Source organism: Diceros bicornis, chromosome 7 (assembly GCF_020826845.1).
Source record: "Diceros bicornis minor isolate mBicDic1 chromosome 7, mDicBic1.mat.cur, whole genome shotgun sequence".
In the NCBI taxonomy this organism is placed as follows: domain Eukaryota; kingdom Metazoa; phylum Chordata; class Mammalia; order Perissodactyla; family Rhinocerotidae; genus Diceros; species Diceros bicornis.
The window spans coordinates 64,172,118-64,193,836 of NC_080746.1; the positions used below are offsets into that span (position 1 = coordinate 64,172,118).

General features: G+C 40.1%; 3 protein-coding genes across 3 annotated transcripts; all 3 read right to left on the minus strand.

The window, feature by feature from the left end:
• Window positions 1-2,365: 2,365 nt before the first annotated feature.
• LOC131408101 (olfactory receptor 52E4-like) lies at window positions 2,366-3,339 on the minus strand. The gene is given in 1 exon segment (XM_058544659.1): window positions 2,366-3,339. A coding segment is annotated over 1 exon segment (954 nt). The 5' UTR covers window positions 3,320-3,339.
• A 7,679-nt stretch (window positions 3,340-11,018) lies between these two features.
• On the minus strand, window positions 11,019-11,963 carry LOC131408102 (olfactory receptor 56A1-like). Its single transcript, XM_058544660.1, has one exon. It carries the CDS (start codon window positions 11,961-11,963, stop codon window positions 11,019-11,021), a length of 945 nt encoding a protein of 314 aa, XP_058400643.1.
• A 7,963-nt stretch (window positions 11,964-19,926) lies between these two features.
• LOC131408103 (olfactory receptor 52L1-like) lies at window positions 19,927-20,916 on the minus strand. The gene has a single exon (XM_058544661.1). The coding sequence runs from the start codon at window positions 20,878-20,880 to the stop codon at window positions 19,927-19,929; it is 954 nt and encodes a 317-aa protein (XP_058400644.1). The 5' UTR covers window positions 20,881-20,916.
• Window positions 20,917-21,719: the final 803 nt, after the last annotated feature.

The following is a 21,719-nucleotide window of genomic DNA, read 5'->3' on the forward strand; positions in this document are numbered from 1 at the left end:
ATTCTCTACAAAATTTGGTACATCTGGCTATACATTTTCATATCAATATTTTTGAATTTCAATATTCATTAAAGCTTTAGAAAGCTCAACTCTGTCTTAAATACCCGTGAATCTTATAAAGCACATAAAAGAATACTCCTGGAATATCAGCTTAATCTTCATCCCACTTTGGGCTTTGGAGAGAGATTACTCTAAAATTATGTGAGAATATGTAGGCATACAAACATTAAACATGGTGATTATATGATTATTCCATTCCTTCCTTTTTTTGTTAATTTTAATCCTCAAGGTAAACATACCAGATTGACTTCAAAGTGTATTCGTCCACATGATTTTTTTTAATCAGCATTATTTTGGATAACCCTTGTGCTGTCTAAAAGGATAAAAACAAATTCAAATCAGGCCAGCCCCATGGCCTAGTGGTTAAGTTCGGCGCACTCTGCTTTAGTGGCCCAGGTTTGGTTCCTGGGTGCAGACCTACATCATTTGGTGGCCATGCTGTGGAGGCGACCCACATACAAAATAGAGGAAGATTGGCACAGATGTTATCTCAGGGTGAATCTTCCTCAAGCAGAAAAAAAAAAAAAGAAGAAGATTGGCAACAGATGTTAGCTCAGGGCGAAACTTCCTCAGCAAAAATAAACAAACAACAAAAACTCTAAAAAAATTCAAATCTCTCCTAAGGGGACTCTGAGAACAAAAATAGAGACAATATCTAATATCACAGATATAATCCTGAAAAAAATAGTGTAGAACAGTAATTGAAAGGAGAATACCTAAAAATGCTGGCCTTCAAGTTTTTGCTCAGAGTTTTCCTCTAGCTCTTCATTTATGTGGGCCAATGTGCCAGAATCTTCTCTTTGCCTCTCCAGGACCACTTCATACTTCATATCCTGGAGGACTCACAAGTATGTGCTGCATCCATAGCCTCCCTTGCCTTTTGCATCTGGTTGGGTTCAGAAAATAGAAAGCACCAGCGGGAGGGTAGGAAAAGAGTAAAGTCAAGGTATTTATTCTGGTTTCCACCTGCTCTCTCCTTGCAATGACTAGCAGGTCATCATGGGCTGGGGGAGTCCCTCAAAATAAATTCCAACTCCTGTCAAGTAGGTTTCTCTACATTGTTCTCTGTGTCTCTAGATTCCAGGAAACACTTCTCTTTAGGCCGAGAAGTTGTAAATATCTCTCACATTTACTGCCCCTATTGTCTCTTGGTTTTCCTACACTGTGACTATAGTTTGCAATACTTTCTAAGGGGCCCAACTTGAATTTACCAACTATTTTTTCCAAAACTCTGATTAATATAGCGAATAAGTAGCTTTATCTTTTCCTGCATATTCCTCTATTTAAATTTAATTTTACTCTATATAATAATATATCATACATAATATATGATATACAATATGAATATTTATGTATAATTTTACTGGTTTTGTTGTTTTACTTTTGATGTAGACAGTTTTATCTTTGAATTCCAATTTCTCAAAGGCTTTTGAGCTACGTAAAAATATATCTCAAAGTAGCTAATTTTGCAGTTGTTGGAAAAGACTAAAACACACTTCACAAAAGAAGATTTAGAAATGGCCAATAAGTGCTGAAAGTATGGTCAACATTATGAGTCATCAGAGAAATGAAAATTAAAACTACAGTGAGATATTGATTCTCACTCACTAGAGGAGCTAAAATTCAAAAGACCAAAAAGACCAAATGTTGGTGAGGATGCGGAGCAATTGGAACTCTCATACTTGTTGGTAGGAGTATAAAATCATGAAACCACTTTGGAAAAGTGTTGTGAATGTTCTTGAAACTTGGCACCTGGAAAATGGAAGGGTGTCCAAGCATCTGGAATTTTTACAAGTGTTTTTTTGGACCGGGATAGTATCAAGGCACTGACTAAGTATTATGAGTTATGGATTGATAAACCAACTGAGTGGATCAATGTTGGAATAGATTTGAGAAGATATTGTTTCTGGGTTGAATTTCATGAAAGTTTATTTCTTTAAGTAGGCTGTGTTAAGTCTGCTCCCAAGGTGCTGGTGGATAACATACAGTTAGAAATAAACAGCACTAATGTTCAATGAGCTAGACTGGTTTCTACATTCTGTAAAGTACCCTGTGATGCATCAAGGGTTCCCAAGCAGAAGAGGTCTTTTCTATTAGCCCTCTCCTTTTGTCCAGTTATATGGAGGTGGGTGAACAGAGTGGGCAGAAAGGTAGCTTTGCTTTATCTGTCAACCCTAAACCACTTACAATAAAAATGAAATATCTGGCTACCACTATCTAACAGAATAGAAAATTCAAAAGAGAGCTCAGATGATTAAATTTGGGCAGTGTGTAGATATATTTTCTGAATCTTTACATAGAAATATTATTTCTGCACAAATATCTTTACAACTCGCTCTTGGATCTGCTTGGTCCTGACTCCATAGATGACTGCATTAAGGGCAGGTGGGACAACCACCTATAGATTAGCCAAAAGAATGTGAATGTAGCGGGGAATGTTCCGACCAAAGCGGTGTGTCATAAAAGAAAAAAATGCTGGTATGTAAAAGCACAGCATGACACAGACATGAGAACCACAGGTGTTGAGAGCCTTTAGTCAGGCATCTTGAGAGGGAAGGCGGAAAACAGCTTGAAGGATAAGCACATAGGAAGAGGCAATCAGGATCACATCCACAATAATATTAGAAATCACCATGAGCCCACAGATAATGTTGACCTTGATGGGTGCACAGGCCAACCGGGCAAGACCCATGTGCTCACAGTATGTGTGAGGGATGATGTGATGCCCACAGAAAGGCAGCCTCAGAATGAGAAATACAAAAGGAGTCACAAGAATTAAATTTCTTCCAAGGACAACAGAGGCTAGGATGCCGATGGTTTTATTGGTGAGGATCATGGTGTACTGGAGAGGGTTGCAGATGGTAACAAAGCGATCATAAGCCATGGCTACCAGTAGAACAGTCTCCATTCCAGTAAACATGTGGATAAAGAACATCTGAGCAAGACAGCCCCCAAAGCTGATCTCTTGAAGGCTGAACCAGAAGATGCCCAGCATTTTGGGGATGGTGGAGGTGGACAGACCCAGATCAATCATAGACAACATGGCCAGGAAGTAGAACATAGGCTGGTGGAGACTGTGCTCAGTCTTGATCACAAAGAGAACAGTGATGTTCCCCACGAGGGCAATGAGGTACACAATACAGAATGGGAAAGCAATCCAGATATGTACAGTTTCCAGCCCTGGTATTCCTAGCAGGAGAAAGAAGGGGGGATGGAACTGGGTGTCATTGATAGAAGGCATTCTTCTACTTAGTGTCATTGAATTCTTGTTAAGGAGGAGGGATCTCACTTTATTTAAGATCTTTTCTTGTCAAGGTGCTGGAAAGATGGAAAGACTTCTAATCAGTATGCTGAATGTATTGGCAGAAGCAGCTAATTTACAAACATTAGAGATTCTCTTCTTGCCAGAGGGTATTTGTGCAGCTCTCTCAACACACTTTATTCTTCTGAGATTCATCATAGGTAATATTGTCCATGGCTTTATTTTTTGTAATGTATGAGATATTTGAAGGAACTGACAATATTTCACAAAGTAGTATATACTTATATCTTATGGCATTCCTCTCCATTGCTTTCCCAAATAGCCCCTTGATTACTTTTGGGTAATTATCATACCTAGTGCTCCTCGAAGGGTGCTCACAGGGTTTTGCAAGACCCTTCTAGAAAGTCCAAAAGGTCAAAGCCATTTTTATAATTATAAACATTATTCGCTTTTCTCACTCTCATTTTCTTATGCGTGCACTGTGGAATTTTTCAGAGGCTATATAAGAGGTGATATCACAAGAGATAAAATGCAGACGTAAATATGAGAATCCACCTCTTCTATTAAATCCGACATTAAGGACACTTCTGAATGTCAAACAACACCATTCTTATCAGTCTTTTTACATAAACTACAGTACTTTATTTTAAAGTACGTAATTTATATTTACATATAATGTGTTTATTATTGTTATTTTAAAGTTAATTTAAAAAACTAAAAAATTCTATTTTAGTATCTAATATGGTAAATATGATGGACATAATTCATATAGACCAAGGCCCTTTCAGTTCCTTAATAATTTTTTGGAAATGTTAGAGTCCTAAGTCCAAATGAGAACTGCTGGTTTACACTATTGTCTGTGTTTTGATATGATAAAAATCTAAGGATTTTCCTTGTGGCTCTAATACAGTAACATGACATAAGAGAGGTTAATTGGATGGACTCTGTTTGAATTTGTCTCATTCTAACTCCATTTATGATCTCTGATTAGTCTGCTTCTGCTATGAGGTGATTGCTATATTTGATGCTTCCTAATCTTATGAGACTACCTTAGTTTTCAATCCCATATCTCCAGCCTCCTGTTTATTCTGTGATCTCCTGTTGTCCTTCCAATACATTGCCTTTTGATTATCAGCTATATTATGTTTATCTTTTTGACTAACTATAACACCAATAAATACATGCGAAATTATACCCATGTTCTAAAAATGTGCCTAGCTTCAGGTATGAACAGATCAAATATTTAGCAAATTTAAGTGACAGTGAAATTAAAGTGTTAAGGAATCTTCCTTGATCCCTTAAAAGTAACAAATAAAATTACTTTCCTAACTCTGTGTCCTTAAGACACTGTACAGTTCTGTGGCAATTAACATAATCTGTATTGTATAATATTTATTTATGTATTGACCTTGTCTCCACCAAGAGAATGGCTTCAAATAAGGGCAGAGAACTAGAGGTATTCATTTTAATGTCCCCAACACTAACATATGAGTGTTTGGTTCCACTTGTTCAACATTTAGTTTTTGAAAGGAAACAGGGTTTGGGGTTTGTATTAAATGTGCCTTTGTGTGTGTGTGTGTGTGTGTAAGAGGAGAGAAGAAGAAATTATGTTTAATTTGTATGTGGTCTCATTTATCAGTTGTCCTATAATTTTTCCAGGTAGTTATTGCACAGTAGAAATACCCAAGCAATGGAGTTAATAATCCCATGTTCTGTATGAGAAGAAAAAGAGCATCTTGATTCCAGAGAAGCTGGAGAGAAAACTGTCCATGAGTGGAAGGAGCACAATATTTGCCAGTGTTGAGGGGAAGATGCCTGGCCGAAAAATCAGAGGGTTTGTGGAACTTTACTTGGAAGAGTCTGAGGAAATAGCTAGGATGACACACCATGAGATTTACAGTCCAGAATCAGCCCCATCTTTAGGGCAGCTATTTCTCAAAACAGCACTTTACCAGCTGAGGGGCAAGTTTCCAGAGAAGTGGTAGAGGAGACTCGTCTCCAGCAGTAGAGTTCATATTCGACATCTTTTCACAGCTTAGCACATCCACCCTTTCACAGTTTAGGTCTTTGCTTCTTTCTGCTGCAGCTGTGTGCCACAAACAGTGGCAGACAGTTTGGGGCCAATACGCTCAAAGATCATTCCCAGACAGCAAGGTAATAGGTTCATCTTTATTCAGATGTGCCCATTGACAAAGGGCCCAGCCCCAGAGTCCATTTCAAAAGCTCAGTTGATGATAGTTAGAGATCTTTCCCCCTTAGTGCCCACCAGCACTCAATTTACTGAAAAATTTTACTCTGCTGGCTCTTTTTCTTGCTAACTCTAATAGAATATTATAATGATTTATATGGATTTTGAAGCCATTCAAACATGTCTTGAAATCTTGCCATGCCATCTACTTGCCGGAGAGCCTTGGAAAAATATCTTTACTTTTTAAGTCAGTTTGTCCTGTAAAATTGGGTTAACAAATTTTATCTAATGTGACATTTTAAGGACAAATAAGACCAATGCATGTAAAGGACTAGCTCAGAGGGTATATTCAATAAATAGTAGTTATTTACATTATTAGTTCTTCCCCAATTTTTATTTTTCTTTTAACCCTAAACAGCTAAAAATCTCACCTGTTAGTACAAATAACTTACTTGGTTGTAAAGAGAGTCCATTATTTATAAATAACTCGTGATGACTCTAAAGTGAGATAAAGAAGGTATGGAGGGAAGGATGACAGAATATTCCAAAGTGAATGAGTAGCATAGGGCCTCACATTTAGACTTATTTCTAGAATTCTGTGGATGCATACATAAACCAGTGCAGCTCAGTTTGAAAGTAAACCATCTTCTCCTTTCATTCTTACAGATTTCTCAAGCTTGGTGGGATCAAGCAATGGATGGGAGTGGGAACCTTCTTTCAGGCACTGTCATGACTGGGTCATGAAGCAGAAGACTAGAGGAGGGCACAGGTAATGGCTGATCTAGCTGATGTACTGGCTTCCAGTAAAAAAGGCTTGGATATGTTTCCATAAAGTAGTAGGTACACAGGGGCCAAGTTAGAATTGACAACCTCTAAATTCACCAGGATTATACAGGAGAAATAATGAAATAATAGTGCAGATCAAATGTATAATACCTGCATCATTTTATTTGGATATTGACATTAGTCACACCTTTACTTCCAACCTCAAACATGTGACAGTGGCCTGCAATAGCTTCCTTCTGCCTCAGATGAACCACAGCAAGCCATGCTGCTGGATCTGGTTCCCTGCCAACAATTTGCTTGCCCAAATAGTCTTCATTCTTTGGTGATGGCAGCTGTGGTTATGCTACTTTAAGACTGTATTTGTGGCTTTCTAGCAGTGAGGAGTGTACTCTGTGAGCTCTGTGTGTGTGTGTTTGTGTGTGTGTGTATGTGTGTGTGTGTGTGTGTATGAGAGAGGGACAGAGGAAGAGGGAGAGAGAAAAAAACTCTTCATGTTACTTGCTGATATCACTGTGTTCACCTCCTGATGTCTGTTCCAATCCAGTGTGCTCTGTTGTGCTTTTTGTGAAGAGAATGGAGAATGGTGCTTTGGATCACTCCTCAGCAAAGGGGAGGCTATGTCTCCTTCTATCCTCATTTACCTCTTCTCCTCCTCTCTGTAGTATTTCATCTCTCCTGTCCACGTGTCCTTACCTCTCTACTGTTTCCTCTCCCAGCCTTCACTTGGAGCAATATCACAGCATAAGGCCAGTGGCTTAAAGATGGTGATGGGAGCACCTTCAAGCCTCCAGGTCCAAAGTCCACTCTGTCACATAGAGAAAATCTTTAAGGAGAGTGAGGTACCTCTAAGTCTAGGTATGTCCCAGAATCCCTGAGCTTAGCCTTCAGAGTCCTCTGGGCATAAACATGGGCTCATGGGTCATTAAGTTCATTTAATTCTTTGCTCCTCCCTACTGCCTCTGCAAAGAAACATCACCATAACAGCTATACTCCTTAGCTCAGGTGAGGGAATGTCTCATGAGCTGGTAGGAAGGGAAATACCCTGCAAGGAGAGGAATCTGTGTGGGGGATGATATTGATTCTGCCCCCTTTGGAAGCCATGAAAGTATTTTTACACCATTAAGTCTTCAAAGTGTTACTTCTTAGGAAACTGTCCTTAACAGCTCTTCTTCTTTGCTTAATATAAATATGTGAACCCTGATGCAGTTTGGCATTGTTACAACTGTGGTTTCAAAAGATGAAGAAGACCCCTGATATAGACACATTAGACTTCTCAATAGACAATAGGCAGCAACTCTGTTTTTGGACAGTGTTCATTCCTGTAGATAATAGTATCAACTTTCTTCCAACCCAGCAAGATTCTCCTTCCCAATTTAAAACTAAAAGCAAACAGATAAAGTCTTTGGAAGGGGCTTTCCTGTGTTTTAGCTCTTTTATCAGAAGGTGAAGGAAACTCCACATTCTCCTGAGCTCAAGGAGCTCAATATAGTTAGAGCTCAAGATCTAGAGTTTTCTTAGAGTCTCCCTTCCTGGATGATGATGGAGTAGACCTGATAGTACCAGAATATGTGATAGGTCATAGTTTTCCTCAGTACAGATAGAAAAAGACTGAGAGACAATTGACTACATTAGACAACCAGTTTTTATTTTTTATCTTCTAAGTTCAGACAATTTTGAGTTGTTATGAGATAGAAGACGATAATGTTTTCTGCAGTCCAAAAGAGATTGTGTGTTAGATATGATATGTTCCTGTTTTCATTACTTCTCTTTTGATTAATGAGAAGCTTGCTCCCTCGTCTCTGGCCACTTCCTCATGGTATCCATCCTCCCCATTGTATCAACATTTATCTTCCCAAATCAAGTCTGATACTATCCAGTCTCTTCTTAAAATTCCTTCCTATCACCTGCATTTCTCCGTTGGACACTATAGGCATTACATGATGAAGTACAAATATCATTGATGTCAAAGTCCTTCAGTTAATACCCAATCAACGTTTTAAACTTTAATTCTACTTCACGACTCTTCAAAACATTACACTGTCTTTGGTGATCAAAAGTTCTACTTCTTGGCAAAGGGGAGCTGCCTTCTCCGAGGTTATGGTCCCTCCCTGGGGCAACTCCCATCCAATGACTAGTTGATGAGAGAGTAAAAAGGCCTGGCACACACACCTCAATTTAAACTACTCTGAAAGGCCATTCTAGAGCTCCCTATGTGATTATCCAAGTTCTTGTTTTTGTTTTTGTTTCCTCAGATATTTTTGGACAGTTTTCACACATGCATGTGCCCATCAGTATTCTGCTGAATACTCAAGAGGGTCCTCTGTAGATCTTTGGAATTATCTTTCTATGCAGTTCTCTCTTCTCCAATACTCTACCTTGTGAACTCTAGCTACCTTAGACTTCCATGACTCCCATGTCCTTCTCTTCAACACAGAAAGACTGTCAGGCTACATCTAAGTTCACTCTCCCTTCAACATAGACTGGAATCTCCCTCCAATAAGTTGGCACAAGCTTTCCCCAGTAAACAGGACTCACCTCATTTGTTTCCTGTCTCTCAGAGATCATTGTCCTCCGTTGCTTGATGTTCTATGACTTCAGAACCATTGTTTTATATATTTTGTCCAGTTTTTTGTTGTTTCAAATGAGAAGATGAATTTAGTCCTTGTTGCTCCATCTTGACAAGCTATAGTCCCTCTAGAGTATGTAAAATCATGCTGGACAAGCAGATGAAAGCACCATCCAACTTCTCCATCCAATTGACTCCTCCCTGGGCTCAGGGTTGGATTTGTTACTGCATAAGCCTCCTACCCTCCCCATAGTCAGGAGAGATCTGTTTTACAGCTGAAGTCCTAGTATCTTAGGAGAACTATGTACCACAATAAAAGAGAATACACCTCTGGGGGAACCTGAGTTCAGAGTGGTTTGTGGACTCCAAAATGTATCTAAGGAATTTGAAGAAAATAGATTTTAGGACTGGAGGAAGGGCAGTGGTATACAGAAATGGGAAACTAAGTGAGATGTGACTAATTCAGGACCTTCAAGATTAAGAATGGCACTTAGATTTATTTTTAAGTGAAGAGTCTATCAAAGATTTCTTCCTCTGTGTGGAGACAATAGGATGTGTACTCAATACTAATATGAGTGTCTCAGGGAAGACAATGTAACTATGAATCTTTTTTCCACAGGGTTAAGCAAGGACAGATGCATGACCAGGCCTCCAGGTTAATTATGTTCAGCTCTGGGGAAACTAATCTCTGTCTTCACCCATAAGAAGAGCTAATATTCTGCCAATATTCTTTGAATAACCAAAGACTGGAGGTGACAAAACCCACAGAAGTGTCAGCATGAAAATGTAGTCATCTTTCTCTTCCTCTCACACATTAAACTGATAATCAAGTTCTGCTCATTCTTTAAAGAAAATCCTCTAAAATACTTTCTAACCACTTTTTCATGCCCTTTGCAATTAAAGGAATCAAGCAGCTCCCAGCCTCCACCTTCGCCAAGTTCTTGGATACTCTAAAGTCATATAATATATACCTTTTCATCCGATGTTTGCAATTTACCAAGAGAAATTTCAAAAACAAAGAGTTTATATTTGTTGAAAACAAGGGATTAGTACTCTATACATTTCAAATGCCTTTAGGAATTTTGAAACCTACTCACCAGGCCCTTGCTTTCATCCTATGGAATTTTGCCAATAAGAATTGTGTCTGACCTTTGGGTAAGTTTATTGGATGAGCCTGAACCCTAAATTCTCTAGTACTCATGTAAATTACGACATCACTGCTTACCAACTGCAATAATATACTATGCTTCCTCACCCATTTTCAGATTGTTGCATCCAGAAGTTTAACCATTTGCCGTGCTTATACTCCCCTCATTTGAGGCTCTTTGGTGCAGCACCAGACCATATGGAGCATGGTTTTGAGTAAACAGGCTGTCATCTATACCATCTCAGTCAGTTTTACCACTTTCCACACTGCTAGTCTTCTCATTCCTCACCTCTACATCCTCTTGGGTCCTCAGAGTCCTGGCTTTTCCATAAAGAGTTGAAAGGTGGTTGAGGTTTCTGCTGGGCATAGGCTCATACTATTGTGAATACTATCCTTCTGTAACAGAAGCTTGAACAGTCATGATCACAAAAAGATGGTGACCTCTCAGAGTTCTGTGCCTCTGCTTATTTCTTCCTGACTCTAAAGGGAAAAGTTATAGAGAGAAGATGCCTATTGGCAGCAGCAGGTTCACAAAAATGACACAGAGATAATGGCCTGAAGAGCAGAGCTAGAGTTTCATTCACACCCGAGGTAGGAGTGCTATGTCATGGAAAGGCTCTAGAGTCAGATAGACCAGTGCTTGAATTGATGCCCCACCACTAACTAGATGTGACCTTTGTCAATATTTATCCATAAATTTTTGTTTTCTATTGTATAAAGTAGAACAATAATCCCTGCCATACTGAATTGTTATGAAAGTGAGAGGATTTAAATATATAAATGTCTATACACAAAATTAGGTACCTAAGAATGTTAGTTACCTGAACTAGGCGATGAACTTTGGTCAGGTACTAAGAGATCCACAGTAATTCCTGATACTGGAGGGACAGAAAGTGGGTAGGAAATATTCACTATCCAACCATTATTTTACTGTCTGGAGTCGCAAATCCTGAAATAGAAACAGAGAAAACGGTAATAGGTGTTTCTATTGAGAGTCCCTTCCGTGTATTTAAAACCCTCTCTGCAAGAACTTCTGAAACCTCTGCTTTAACTCTTTGGTTCGAAAACCATATATAAGAGGATTCAAGGCAGGGGGTATGAGGTGATGAAGGACATTGAGCAGGATCAGGATGTCCATGGGGACCCTCTTTCTGGACACATTGGTCAACACCACAACCAGCAGGATGGTGCTGAAGAAGACGATGAGGATGAAGTGGGAGCCACACGTGCTCAGGGCTTTCACTGCAGCCCCCTCAGCTTTGAATCTAAGCACAGCTCTTAGAATGAAGGTGTAGGACAGGAAAATGAGGATGAAATCTGAGCCCAGTAAGGTCCAACCAGCCACAAACTGGTAGATTCTGTTAACGCTGAAATTGTCACAGGAGAGCCTAGAAACAGACAGGTTGGCACAGATGCAGTTCTCAATGACATTTTTCCCACAATAATGAAGCTGGGCAGAGAGAATGGGTACAGGGGAAAGCAACAAAGCATTCCGAGCCACGATGAAAGCACTAGCCTTGGCCACAAATTGGTTAGTGATGATGGATGGGTACTGTAGTGGGTGGCAGATGGCCACATAACGGTCATAGGCCATGACCATGAATGTGCAGGACTCCATGGGGATGAAACTGTTCATGATGAACATCTGGAGGAAGCAGGCAGAGAAGCTAATGGACCTGAAGTCAAACCAGAAGATGGCCAGGACCTTGGGGATGACAGTGAGGCAGAGCACGATGTCCAGCAAAGAAAGGAGGCTGAGCAGGTAGTACATGGGCTCATGCAGAGAAGTCTCCAGCCAGATGGTGATCAGAAGGGTGGTATTGGCTCCTATGGCCAGGAGGAAGAGGAGGCTGAGAGGCAGGGACAGCCAGTGCTGCCAAGTCTGGTAGTTAGGGAAGCAGATGAGGAGGAATTCGGAGACTGGAGCAATGGAGTAGTTGCTAGGTAGTGTCATGAGATAAATCCTAAACTGAGGAGATTTCACCTGGGTTTATTTACAGTAAGACACAGGAATTAGGTTTTAGAAGGAAGTTTTAGAAGTTTTAGAAGGAAAATAATGAGAATTATCTCATTAAAACGGGCTGTAAATCTACAAAATTTTTTCCAAGTGACTCTAACAAAGAAAATTGACTAATTTTAGATCCTATAGGCCAGAAATGCTCACTAGTTTAGAGTAATCTAGAATTAATAAAGATATCATAAAATCATATTTGATTGTATTTCTTTTCAGTGAGTATTGCTGACATAATTTGTGAAATAGTGGTAAAAATTAGTTTTTCCTCACTTTTTTTACATACATCAAAGTAAATTTGATTTAGAAAAATGTATGGAGGGCCGGCCCCGTGGCTTAGCGGTTAAGTGCTCGCGGCCGGCTGCTGGCGGCCCGGGTTCGGATCCCCGGCGCGCACCGACGCACCACTTCTCCGGCTATGCTGGGGCTGCGTCCCACATACAGCAACTAGAAGGATGTGCAGCTGTGACATACAACTATCTACTGGGGCTTTGGGGGGAAAAAAATAAATAAATAAAATCTTTAAAAAAAAATTGAATAAACTGAGCCTCGCAGGGGTGACACGACTTGCAGTACAGTATAAATTTAAAAAAAAAAAAAAGAAAAATGTATGGTATACTCCCAATCCTCAGATAAAGTAGAAGAAAATAAAAGTAAACATTGATTAAATATAAAGAGAGTCCCTCAAACTCCCCGATCATTGTGACTTATTGTCCCTCTAGTACAACTCATCCTGGATATACTTAATTCAAGCCCGCACAAGTGAAGTTCAATGTTCCTATAGGAAAGTTATGCTCAAAGGCAGGCTGTTTTCAATGACATTTATGACCACCAACCTCAAATGAACACTTAATAGGCATGTCCATTATAATAACCTTTGGTCAACCCACTGTAAGCAATATTTCAAATTTTCTATATTTTTTCAAATGTTCATTCTTCTCCCCTCTCAGAAGATGACCTCTGCAGCTGCTTCACCAGGACAGCAGAGGCTATCAGATGCGAGTTTCTCAGGTTCCCATGATAGAGTCATAAACCTGTCAACACCTACACCCTTGCTCTCCTCTTTGGATCTAGTAGACTCGAGGCTCTATCCCTCCTCCTAATCCCAATCCCTCCATCTCTGATTTGGAATCTATTCACTCTGATCTTCTTAGGAACATGAACCTACTAATTATCTGTTCCATTTACTATATATTCAAACTCTCCCTCCCTAGATCCTTCCGTGGATATTCAAAATGCTCAAGCATCTCATACCTTGATAAATTTCTATATTTATCCCATAACCCCATTTGGTGTAAAGACCATAAATTCAGTTTTGGACAAAGATACTGAATCTCTGTCTCTTATTCCTCTTTCTTTCACACCCAAAATTAAGGAAGCAGGAGAGGCAAAGCACATCTAAAAGTAGACAAGAGACTGTTGGCTTCAATAGTCCAGTTGAGAAGTGGTTGATCTGTAAATAAATGGCTCTGGAATGGCTCTGAGGTTGTAGAAAAGGGATGTCTTTTAGAGGTATAAATATAATGTCATACAGAGATTAGACTAAGTAGTTCTACAGAAGAAGAGAGGGTAGGAAATCTAAAATTGTATTGTCTCTTCTGGATTAAATGACTAAATTTCACCAGATAGACAACAGGCTTTGAAAATACTTGGTGTATGTGTAGAGGCAGAAATGGTGAATCCAATTTTGATATGTTCAGTTTATAGAGTCTGTAAGTTATCAAAATATACATGACTATGAACTGTTGGAGAAAAGAGTTTGAATTCACTTGAAAGTTTGGAGTTAAAAGTAGGGAATTGGAAATTATCAGCACATAGGGTATAGTTCATTGTTCTTCTTATTTCTCAGTCTCTACTCATTCTCTTTTCCTGTCTTATTCTGCCATCCCTGAGACACCTCTTTTTTGGCGCTTTGTTCTTTTTCTTGTGCCTTATGTGTAGTCACTATCCATGATCATGCTTCACAAATCCCAGTTTCTGCTCCATCCACGTTCTCATTCCTTTCTCTCATTGTAAAGAACTATTCTAATTTAGCTTATCCTTCTGCTACCTGGATTTCACTAAGAAGAGTGTACTCCATATAAAGGAAAAGAAAGGAGAGTATAAAAAGGAATAGGTACAGTGAAAAAGGGTCAGGTGGAAGTATAGACATGAATGCGAGTCAAAGTTTTGATATATTCAGGTAATAAGAACTATTAGAAACTTATTTTACCAGAAGAAATAACAGTGATTAGAAGGAAAGTGATGCCTCTTCTATTCTGCTTTCTCTGGTTCAACCATGCTTAGAATATTGTGTCCATTTCAGTGCACCTTGATTAAAGGAACATCTTTGAAGCTATACCACCTAGAAGAAGGTGTCCAGGATAAAAAGGGTCTTAAAAACTCATAATGAGGAACAATTTAGGAAAGTGAAGCTATTTTACCTAAGTGATGCCTTCCAGATATATGACCGACTTTCAAAAGGAAGAGATAAAAACTAGGACTACTAGGAGAAAATCACAGAAATCTGTTTTTGTTCAATATGAATCCTGTATAACAAAATCAGAGGAGACTTCCTCTTTTGTTAAGCCTAGTCTGCTGGAACACGTTGGGGGAAGACAATAACCAAATTTCCTCACCAGCTCTCTCCCTGTGCCTCATGGCCCTGGATGCCCCTGGGTACCCAGTGTCATATTAAACTTCAAATGCTGTCCTTGTCCCAGAATCATCGTTTCACTCTCTGGAATCCCTACACTGCTTTTCTGGGCAAGCCAGGTGGATTTTAATCATATACTTGCATAAAGTTCCCAGCCATAGAAAACATGAGATCCCTTGCATTCAATGATGTGGGATTGTTGAGACTATAGAAGATCATTCTCTTCCAGGAGGAACCTAGGGTTTCTGAACGTTCGTGCATCCAGTACGACCACTCATGACCTTTTCCTTCTTTTAGCACAGGAGCCAATATAAGAAGAGGAGAAGGTCTCCTGTTCTGAGTCTTCTGGCAGTCCAGCTGCTATGGGTTGAGCAAAGCGTTTCTCCCCTCCCTTAGCCCTGGAACTCACCAATATGACAGATTGGGTCCCACTTAAGGAGTCAGTTGCCTGCATCCAGTAACCAGAACTGGAACTGCTTCATTGGCTCTGACAAAAAAATCGAGATGGTTTTATGATCTGTAGTCAGTTCCTCTTACAGTCCCACCCCCTTTTCCATGTCAGTTGGGAACAGTAGTAGTTTGGAATGCTGAGACTCAGCGGCTGATGAGCTGGAACCTTCATCTTACCTTATGTTAAGGTGCTACTGGGTGCCAGTAGTTGAGATGTGAGGGAAAAGATTTGAAACTGACTTGAAATTCAAATCCATATCTATCTGCTTGACTAAACAGAACATCCTTTTAAATATAACTTTATATCACTTTCAACACCCTGAAACATTATATGGAACCATTCCAGAATTTCTTAACAAAACTCTAATACTTCTTGCTTTTCATATTATTGTGAGTTCAACTCTGCTATTTGATATCTGCATGATTTGGGCAGCTAATTTACCCTATGTAAATATCAGTTATTCAATAAATACTTATTTTTTTATCAACTATATGTCCAGCACTAGATTAGTCACAGGGATAAAAAGGTGAATGAAATAGTCAAGGTCCCTGCTCTCATCAAGTTTCCATTATAGTAATTACATTACATTATAGCATCAAGAGCTTCCTATTGTTCATAAATAAAGCCAGTTTTCATAATTTGGACTACTCCAGACTACACATGAACTGGACTCTTAGCTTCATGAGCATTAGATCCGTGTTGATTTTGTTCCTCATCAATATGGTGTCTCACACAGTGTCTAGAATGTAGTAGAATCAACACATTCTTACCTAATTAATTAAGTCTAGGTCATACATAATCTGACTCCTTCCTTCCTTTACAGTGTATTTATAATTTCTGAGTGAGTGATTATTCCAATCACAGATATTGTTGAATGTCTCTTGGGGGTTTGTGATGACAAAGTTAAAGTAAAACCTGTCGGATTCATTGTGTGATTTTCTATTCTCCTCGCCAAACAGAAAAAGAAGAAAAAAGGAAGGGAAGAGAAAGCTTTGTTTGGTGTTTTTTCCCAACATTTCTATTTCTTTGTTGAAATTCTTATTTTGTTGATGCATCGTTAACACAATTTCATCTGGTTGTCTGTCTGTGTGTTCTTGTAGTTCATTGAATTTCTTTAAAAGAATTATTCTGAATTCTCTGTCAGAGAGTTCATAGATCACCATTTTCTTAAGGTCAGTTATTGAAGCTTTATTAGATTCCTTTGGTGGTGTCATGTTTACCTAATTCTTTGGGATCCTTGTATCCTTGCATTGGTATCTGCATGTTGGAGTAAGCAGTCTCCTCTTCCATATCTTGCAGCAGGGAAAGATCTTCACCAGTCAGCTCAGCTTGGGGCACTGGACAGGTCAGTTGGTAGCATCTGTGGGCAGATGAGGCTTGCTATTACGATCTCTACTTGGGCAAGGCCACTGCCCATGCTCTGAGGGAACGGGGAGAGAGAGGTCCTGCTCCCTGGGCTCTACATTCTAGCATGGAAGCAAAGTGGGCTCCCTGGTCAGGTGGAGCTGCTGGCTGTGCTCCACTGTCAGGTGAGCCCACAAGCTGGACTCTGCAATCACCTCTGGTCAGGCGAGAATGAAAGCTGTGTTCTCTGGCAGGACAATGGCACAGGATGGAATCTGCAATTGGTCAGGGCCATGGGCTGTGCCCCAAATTTGATGAGGCCACAGGCTGGGATTCACAATCACATATGCCACTGGATATGCTCTGCTATTGGGCAAGGTCACTGGCCAGTCTCTCTGGTCAGGTAAGGCTTTTAACTGTATCCCCAATCCGGATGAGGCTGAGACTGTGATCCGTTGGCTGGTGCGGCAGCTCTCCAGGCTTCCTTGTCAGGTGAGGATGCAGGCTAAGTTCTGTGATTGGGCAGGGTCACTGGCTGGGCTCCCTACCTGGGCAAGGTCACAGGCTCTGTTCAACAATCAGGCAGGGCCATAGGCAGAATGGCATTATAGGCTGGGTTCCTGTTAGGGTCACTCTTAGGCAACTTGGTAATGCAGGGCTAGAGCTATGCTCAACAGTTGGGTAGGGCTGCTGGCTTGGATGCCTGCCTGAGCAGAACAAGGTTTCCCGTTCAGGCACAACTGGAAGCTATGCTCAACAGTGGGTGGGGCTGCAAATTTGGTTTCCTGTCCAAGTTGAGTCATGGAACGGGCTCCATGGCTAGTAAGGCCCATTGGTTGGGAACCAACCAATGATTTAGGGAAAGAGGAATTGAAGAAGTTAAAGCTTGATGCGGAGGTGGAAAATTTTCTTATTAAGAGATCCACAGAATACTCCAAGCTTAAAATCAATAGAAATGATAGAAATTGAAAGCAATCCTTTAATGAATTGATGAGGTAATTGCTCTTGTATTGCTAAAGCAACTGGGTTAGTTTTATATTCTGTGAACACAAATTGACAAGGAAATCAGCTCCCTATATAAATGAAGGAGATGCCTCTGTATCTCCAAACCCTGTCATTGCAGCGAAGCCAGAGAGAGAAAATCAGAGCCAATTCTCCAAGTTAGAAATAGAGAAAAAGTATGGAAAAGTAGCTCCACAGATCAGCAAAATGTACTGTAGCGTCTCTGGTTTCAGGCATGAAAGCTTCTCTATTTCAGCAAAAGAAGAGGGAGCCCAGCTCACCTCTTCATTTTCCTCTTGACAGACTGAGAGGAATTCTGCTTGTTAGCAAATCCCTGCACAATGACCTACAAGTCCTACAATCAGGGCACAGGACCTTCACAGCCTCTGAGGAAACTCCCACCAACTACCCAAAAAGATTAATTCTCACCTATGAGCAGATAGATAAGAGTAAGAATCTACAAATATTGGAGGAAAACTAGCAAAAAAAATGGAAGGACCAAGCTAAACAAGCAGAAAAACTAATCCATTAGAGAAAAGAGTGAATAGAGAAAAAAATACATTTATAAAATATATAACCTTTCACATGGGTGATCAAGGAAAATAGAGAAGGCACAAATAAGCACTGTTAGGAATGAAACGGGATATACTGCAGGCACAGTAGAAAATAAAATATAAGAATAAAATAACAAATAATTTTCTGGTAGTAAATTTGAATGAGAATAAAATAAAGACATTTTAAACAAACAAAAATTGCAAACATTTTCAAAGGAAGTCTAAAAGACACACATCAGGCAGAATATGTATCCCATTTGGAAGATCTGAGACGCAAAACATACTTTTTATGCTATAGGTTAGTCAGCTGCAACAAAGATTCCCAAAAATATACTGGCTTAAACCAAATGCAAGTTTATTTCTGTCTCAGGTTTAAGTCAGGGTTGATGGCCCAGAGTGTATCAGGAACTCAGGCTCTTCTACAGTGTTGTTTTGCCCTCTTCAGCACACGTTTCTGTCTTGTGATCAAAGGAAGTTACTTCAGATCCCACATTCCAAGCATCAGCAATGGTGTAAATGGAAGGAGAGAACACACTGCTTCCTTTTATAACCTACTCGAACTGAGTACCTCTAGGATCAAGAGAGTTGCTTTCCAATGGACATGATAGACCATAGCCTGGGCTTCTCCAGGACAAATTATCAGAGTTTAAGTCCTAGGCCTAGAACCAAGGTGATGAGTATATGCAATTCCTCCTGCAATAAGAACAACGCATACCAGTCCTGCCTAACTTGTTCATATGTCACAACCAAATTAAAGACTTAATTCTCAGTCTCTGTAAGAGAAAACTATTTATTAACAGTAAAATTTACAAAGAAAGGAGAAATTGGAAAAACTAACCACGCACTCCATCCCTTCTACCACTATGAAATCCCAAGATAGGATCCTCTCCTCGCGTGAGCACCCTACTTCAAGGTAGCAGTGACTTGACTTCTTCCAGGACTGAACAAAATGTGTTAATTTTTAGGAACACAACAGAGTTACGCCAGGTCTGGTGCAATACACCAATTGTGACAATCTTCTTGTAAGTTTTACACAGTTCCTGTCAGTAGAAACAGGGGTTCCAATTGACATCACTCCATGTCCTCATTTCAGAAAGAGAAATTCATTTATAAGTGACATAGCTGCTTCTACATTTATTAACAAATCTATGTTTACCAATATCAGACACTAAAACATTTTATTTTATTAGATACTGATAATTACGTGATTGCTTTTCTTTTGTTAAAACTTACAAGGCATACATATGTTCAATACTTGGTCTTATTCCCTCTATATTCTAAACAAAATGGTGAATAAATTAAAAAATACCAACAGATGTTTTTAAAAAGAAATCCACTAGACACATATATATTTCTCCCTTGACAATAATGATTATATCTTATTATCCTGAGAACCTGTTATAGTGCCTCACCCACTTAAGTTTATGTTAAATACATGAGTACATTCATATTGCAATGAAAGGGGCTTTCTCACATTGTGGTTGTCTCAACTGCTTTGAGAGAGACCCTGTTGCTACACAGGAGTCCAGTGACTTAGAGCTTACAGCATGTAGAGGGTTTGAAGACGCTCTAAAACTAAAGCCAGGCAAAGATAGGACTTCCTATTCCCATTCCAGATGATGGTGTATCCACAGCTATCATCTATTTTCCTACCGCCAAGTCCCTCTGTCACAAGGAGTAGAGAAATATTGGAATCAGCAGCAAAAGAAAGATTGGGGAAAATATTCGCAAATCCAGCTATCCAAGTACTTCTCAATCAGTTATGGAGCCAACTGCCTATGGGTGTTCTTTGACATGAGACTAGTAGGACTAGAAGGACTTCTCATGGTGGAATGGTCTTTGTCCATATGTCCTAGACCAGCCATGGGATCCTGGCAGTATCTTTGGCAGGAGCATCTGAAGAAAATAATTGGGACATGTTCAGATCCGTCCTATTATGTACAACACCCTGAGTACTCGCTGGCGGATCTGCCGAGTCTTCACCCCATAGACAAGAGGATTGAGTGCAGGTGGCACAAGGAGGTAGAGTGTGGCCAGAAGAACATGGACGTGATGGGGTACATGGTGGCCAAAGCGATGAGTGAGGAAGGAGAACATTCCAGGAACATAGAAGACCAGGATGACACAAATATGAGACCCACAAGTGCTAAAGGCCTTAAGTCGGGCCTCACCCCCTGGTACCTTCAGCACTGCGCAGAGGATGAGGGCATAGGAAATACCAATGGCCAGGACATCTAGCCCAACCACAAGCAGTGCCACTGCCAAGCCATAAGTTCGGTTCACTGTGGTTTCTGAGCAGGCAAGTTTTACCACAGCCATATGTTCACAATAGGCATGACCTATGACGGTGGCCTGGGAGAAGACAAGTCTCCTCAGTAGGATAGGGAAAGGGAGGAGGAGGAGTAATCCCCGCACCAACACTGCCACGCCAATGCACCCTATGAGCCCCGGATGCAGGATGGTGGAATGGTGCAGAGGGTGACATATGGCTACATAGCGATCCAAAGCCATGGCCACAAGTACACCTGACTCCATGGAAGAGAATGCATGGATGAAGAACATCTGGATCAGGCAGACAGTGTACCCAATCTCATGGGCATGAGCCAGGAGCACTGCAAGGGTTTTGGGTGCAGTGGAGGAGGCCAGGACCAGATCAATGCCAGATAGCATGGCCAGGAAGAGGTACATAGGCTGGTGCAAGGATGGGTCAGTCCAGATGATGAAGATGGTGGTGACATTCCCCACTAGAGCAAGGAAGTAAAGTACACACAGCTGCAATGCTATCCAGTGCTGGCTTTCCTCTAAATCTGGGATGCCAATCAAGAAAAATGGAGGTTGGAGTAGGCTGCAGTTGGAATTACTAAGGGCCATCATGAATGGCTCAGAGAAGGAAGAAGGAAAAGAAAGAAACATAATTGCTCCATTCCTGATGCATTGTCATATTGTCCAGATCTGGCTACCATCTTCATGAGAAGAAGAAAAAGGCTTAAACTGCAACACAAGGGAATAAAGTTAGAGATGAGGAAGAACGTCTCTTTCTCTTGAGACACTTTTTTTAAAGGTGAGACATCCACAAGTGTGAATTAGGATAAGTCTAGTTTCATTTAGAGATAAGAGTAAGCATATGCTGCTTTTAGAAAGCTGTTTAAACTCTATCATTCAGTTACTTACAGTTTGGAATGTCAACTTGAAAGAATACTCTTTATTACCTCTTGGCATACTGAACACTGTAAATCAATCTGTTATTTTTTAAATGAGTCTCCCTCAGTTTCCAGGATACAGTACTCTACAGATGTTCCTCCTATGTCCTCCATTCTACCACCTTCTCCGTCTACCTACCACTATATATCGTTGATTCCAGGGTTCCATCCTCTCTTTTATTCCCTATTCTATACAGTGTCTTGATTGAGTTCATTCATTTGCATGGTTTTAACTATGTATATACTTTAATTTCTTCCAAATCTATTTTTCTAAGTCAAATATCTTTCTGAAACACAAATACTTTTTCCATTTGCTTCCTAAATATCCATACCACATACAGCCAACATATTGAAGACTGACTTAACTCACCTATCCTTCTCAAATCTGGTGCCCCTCCTTTTTGTCCATGTTTTTGTGCATTATATGACTATCTACCCTCCCAAACCAATACAGAAACTTGGAAGAAATCCTTATTCATTCTTATGTCTCATCACATTTACCTATTCACCAGT

Bases quoted from the DNA above. Each gene is read 5' to 3' on its own strand.
- LOC131408102 (XM_058544660.1), bottom strand. From the start codon at position 11,963: ATGACACTACCTAGCAACTACTCCATTGCTCCAGTCTCCGAATTCCTC.
- LOC131408103 (XM_058544661.1), bottom strand. From the start codon at position 20,880: ATGATGGCCCTTAGTAATTCCAACTGCAGCCTACTCCAACCTCCATTT.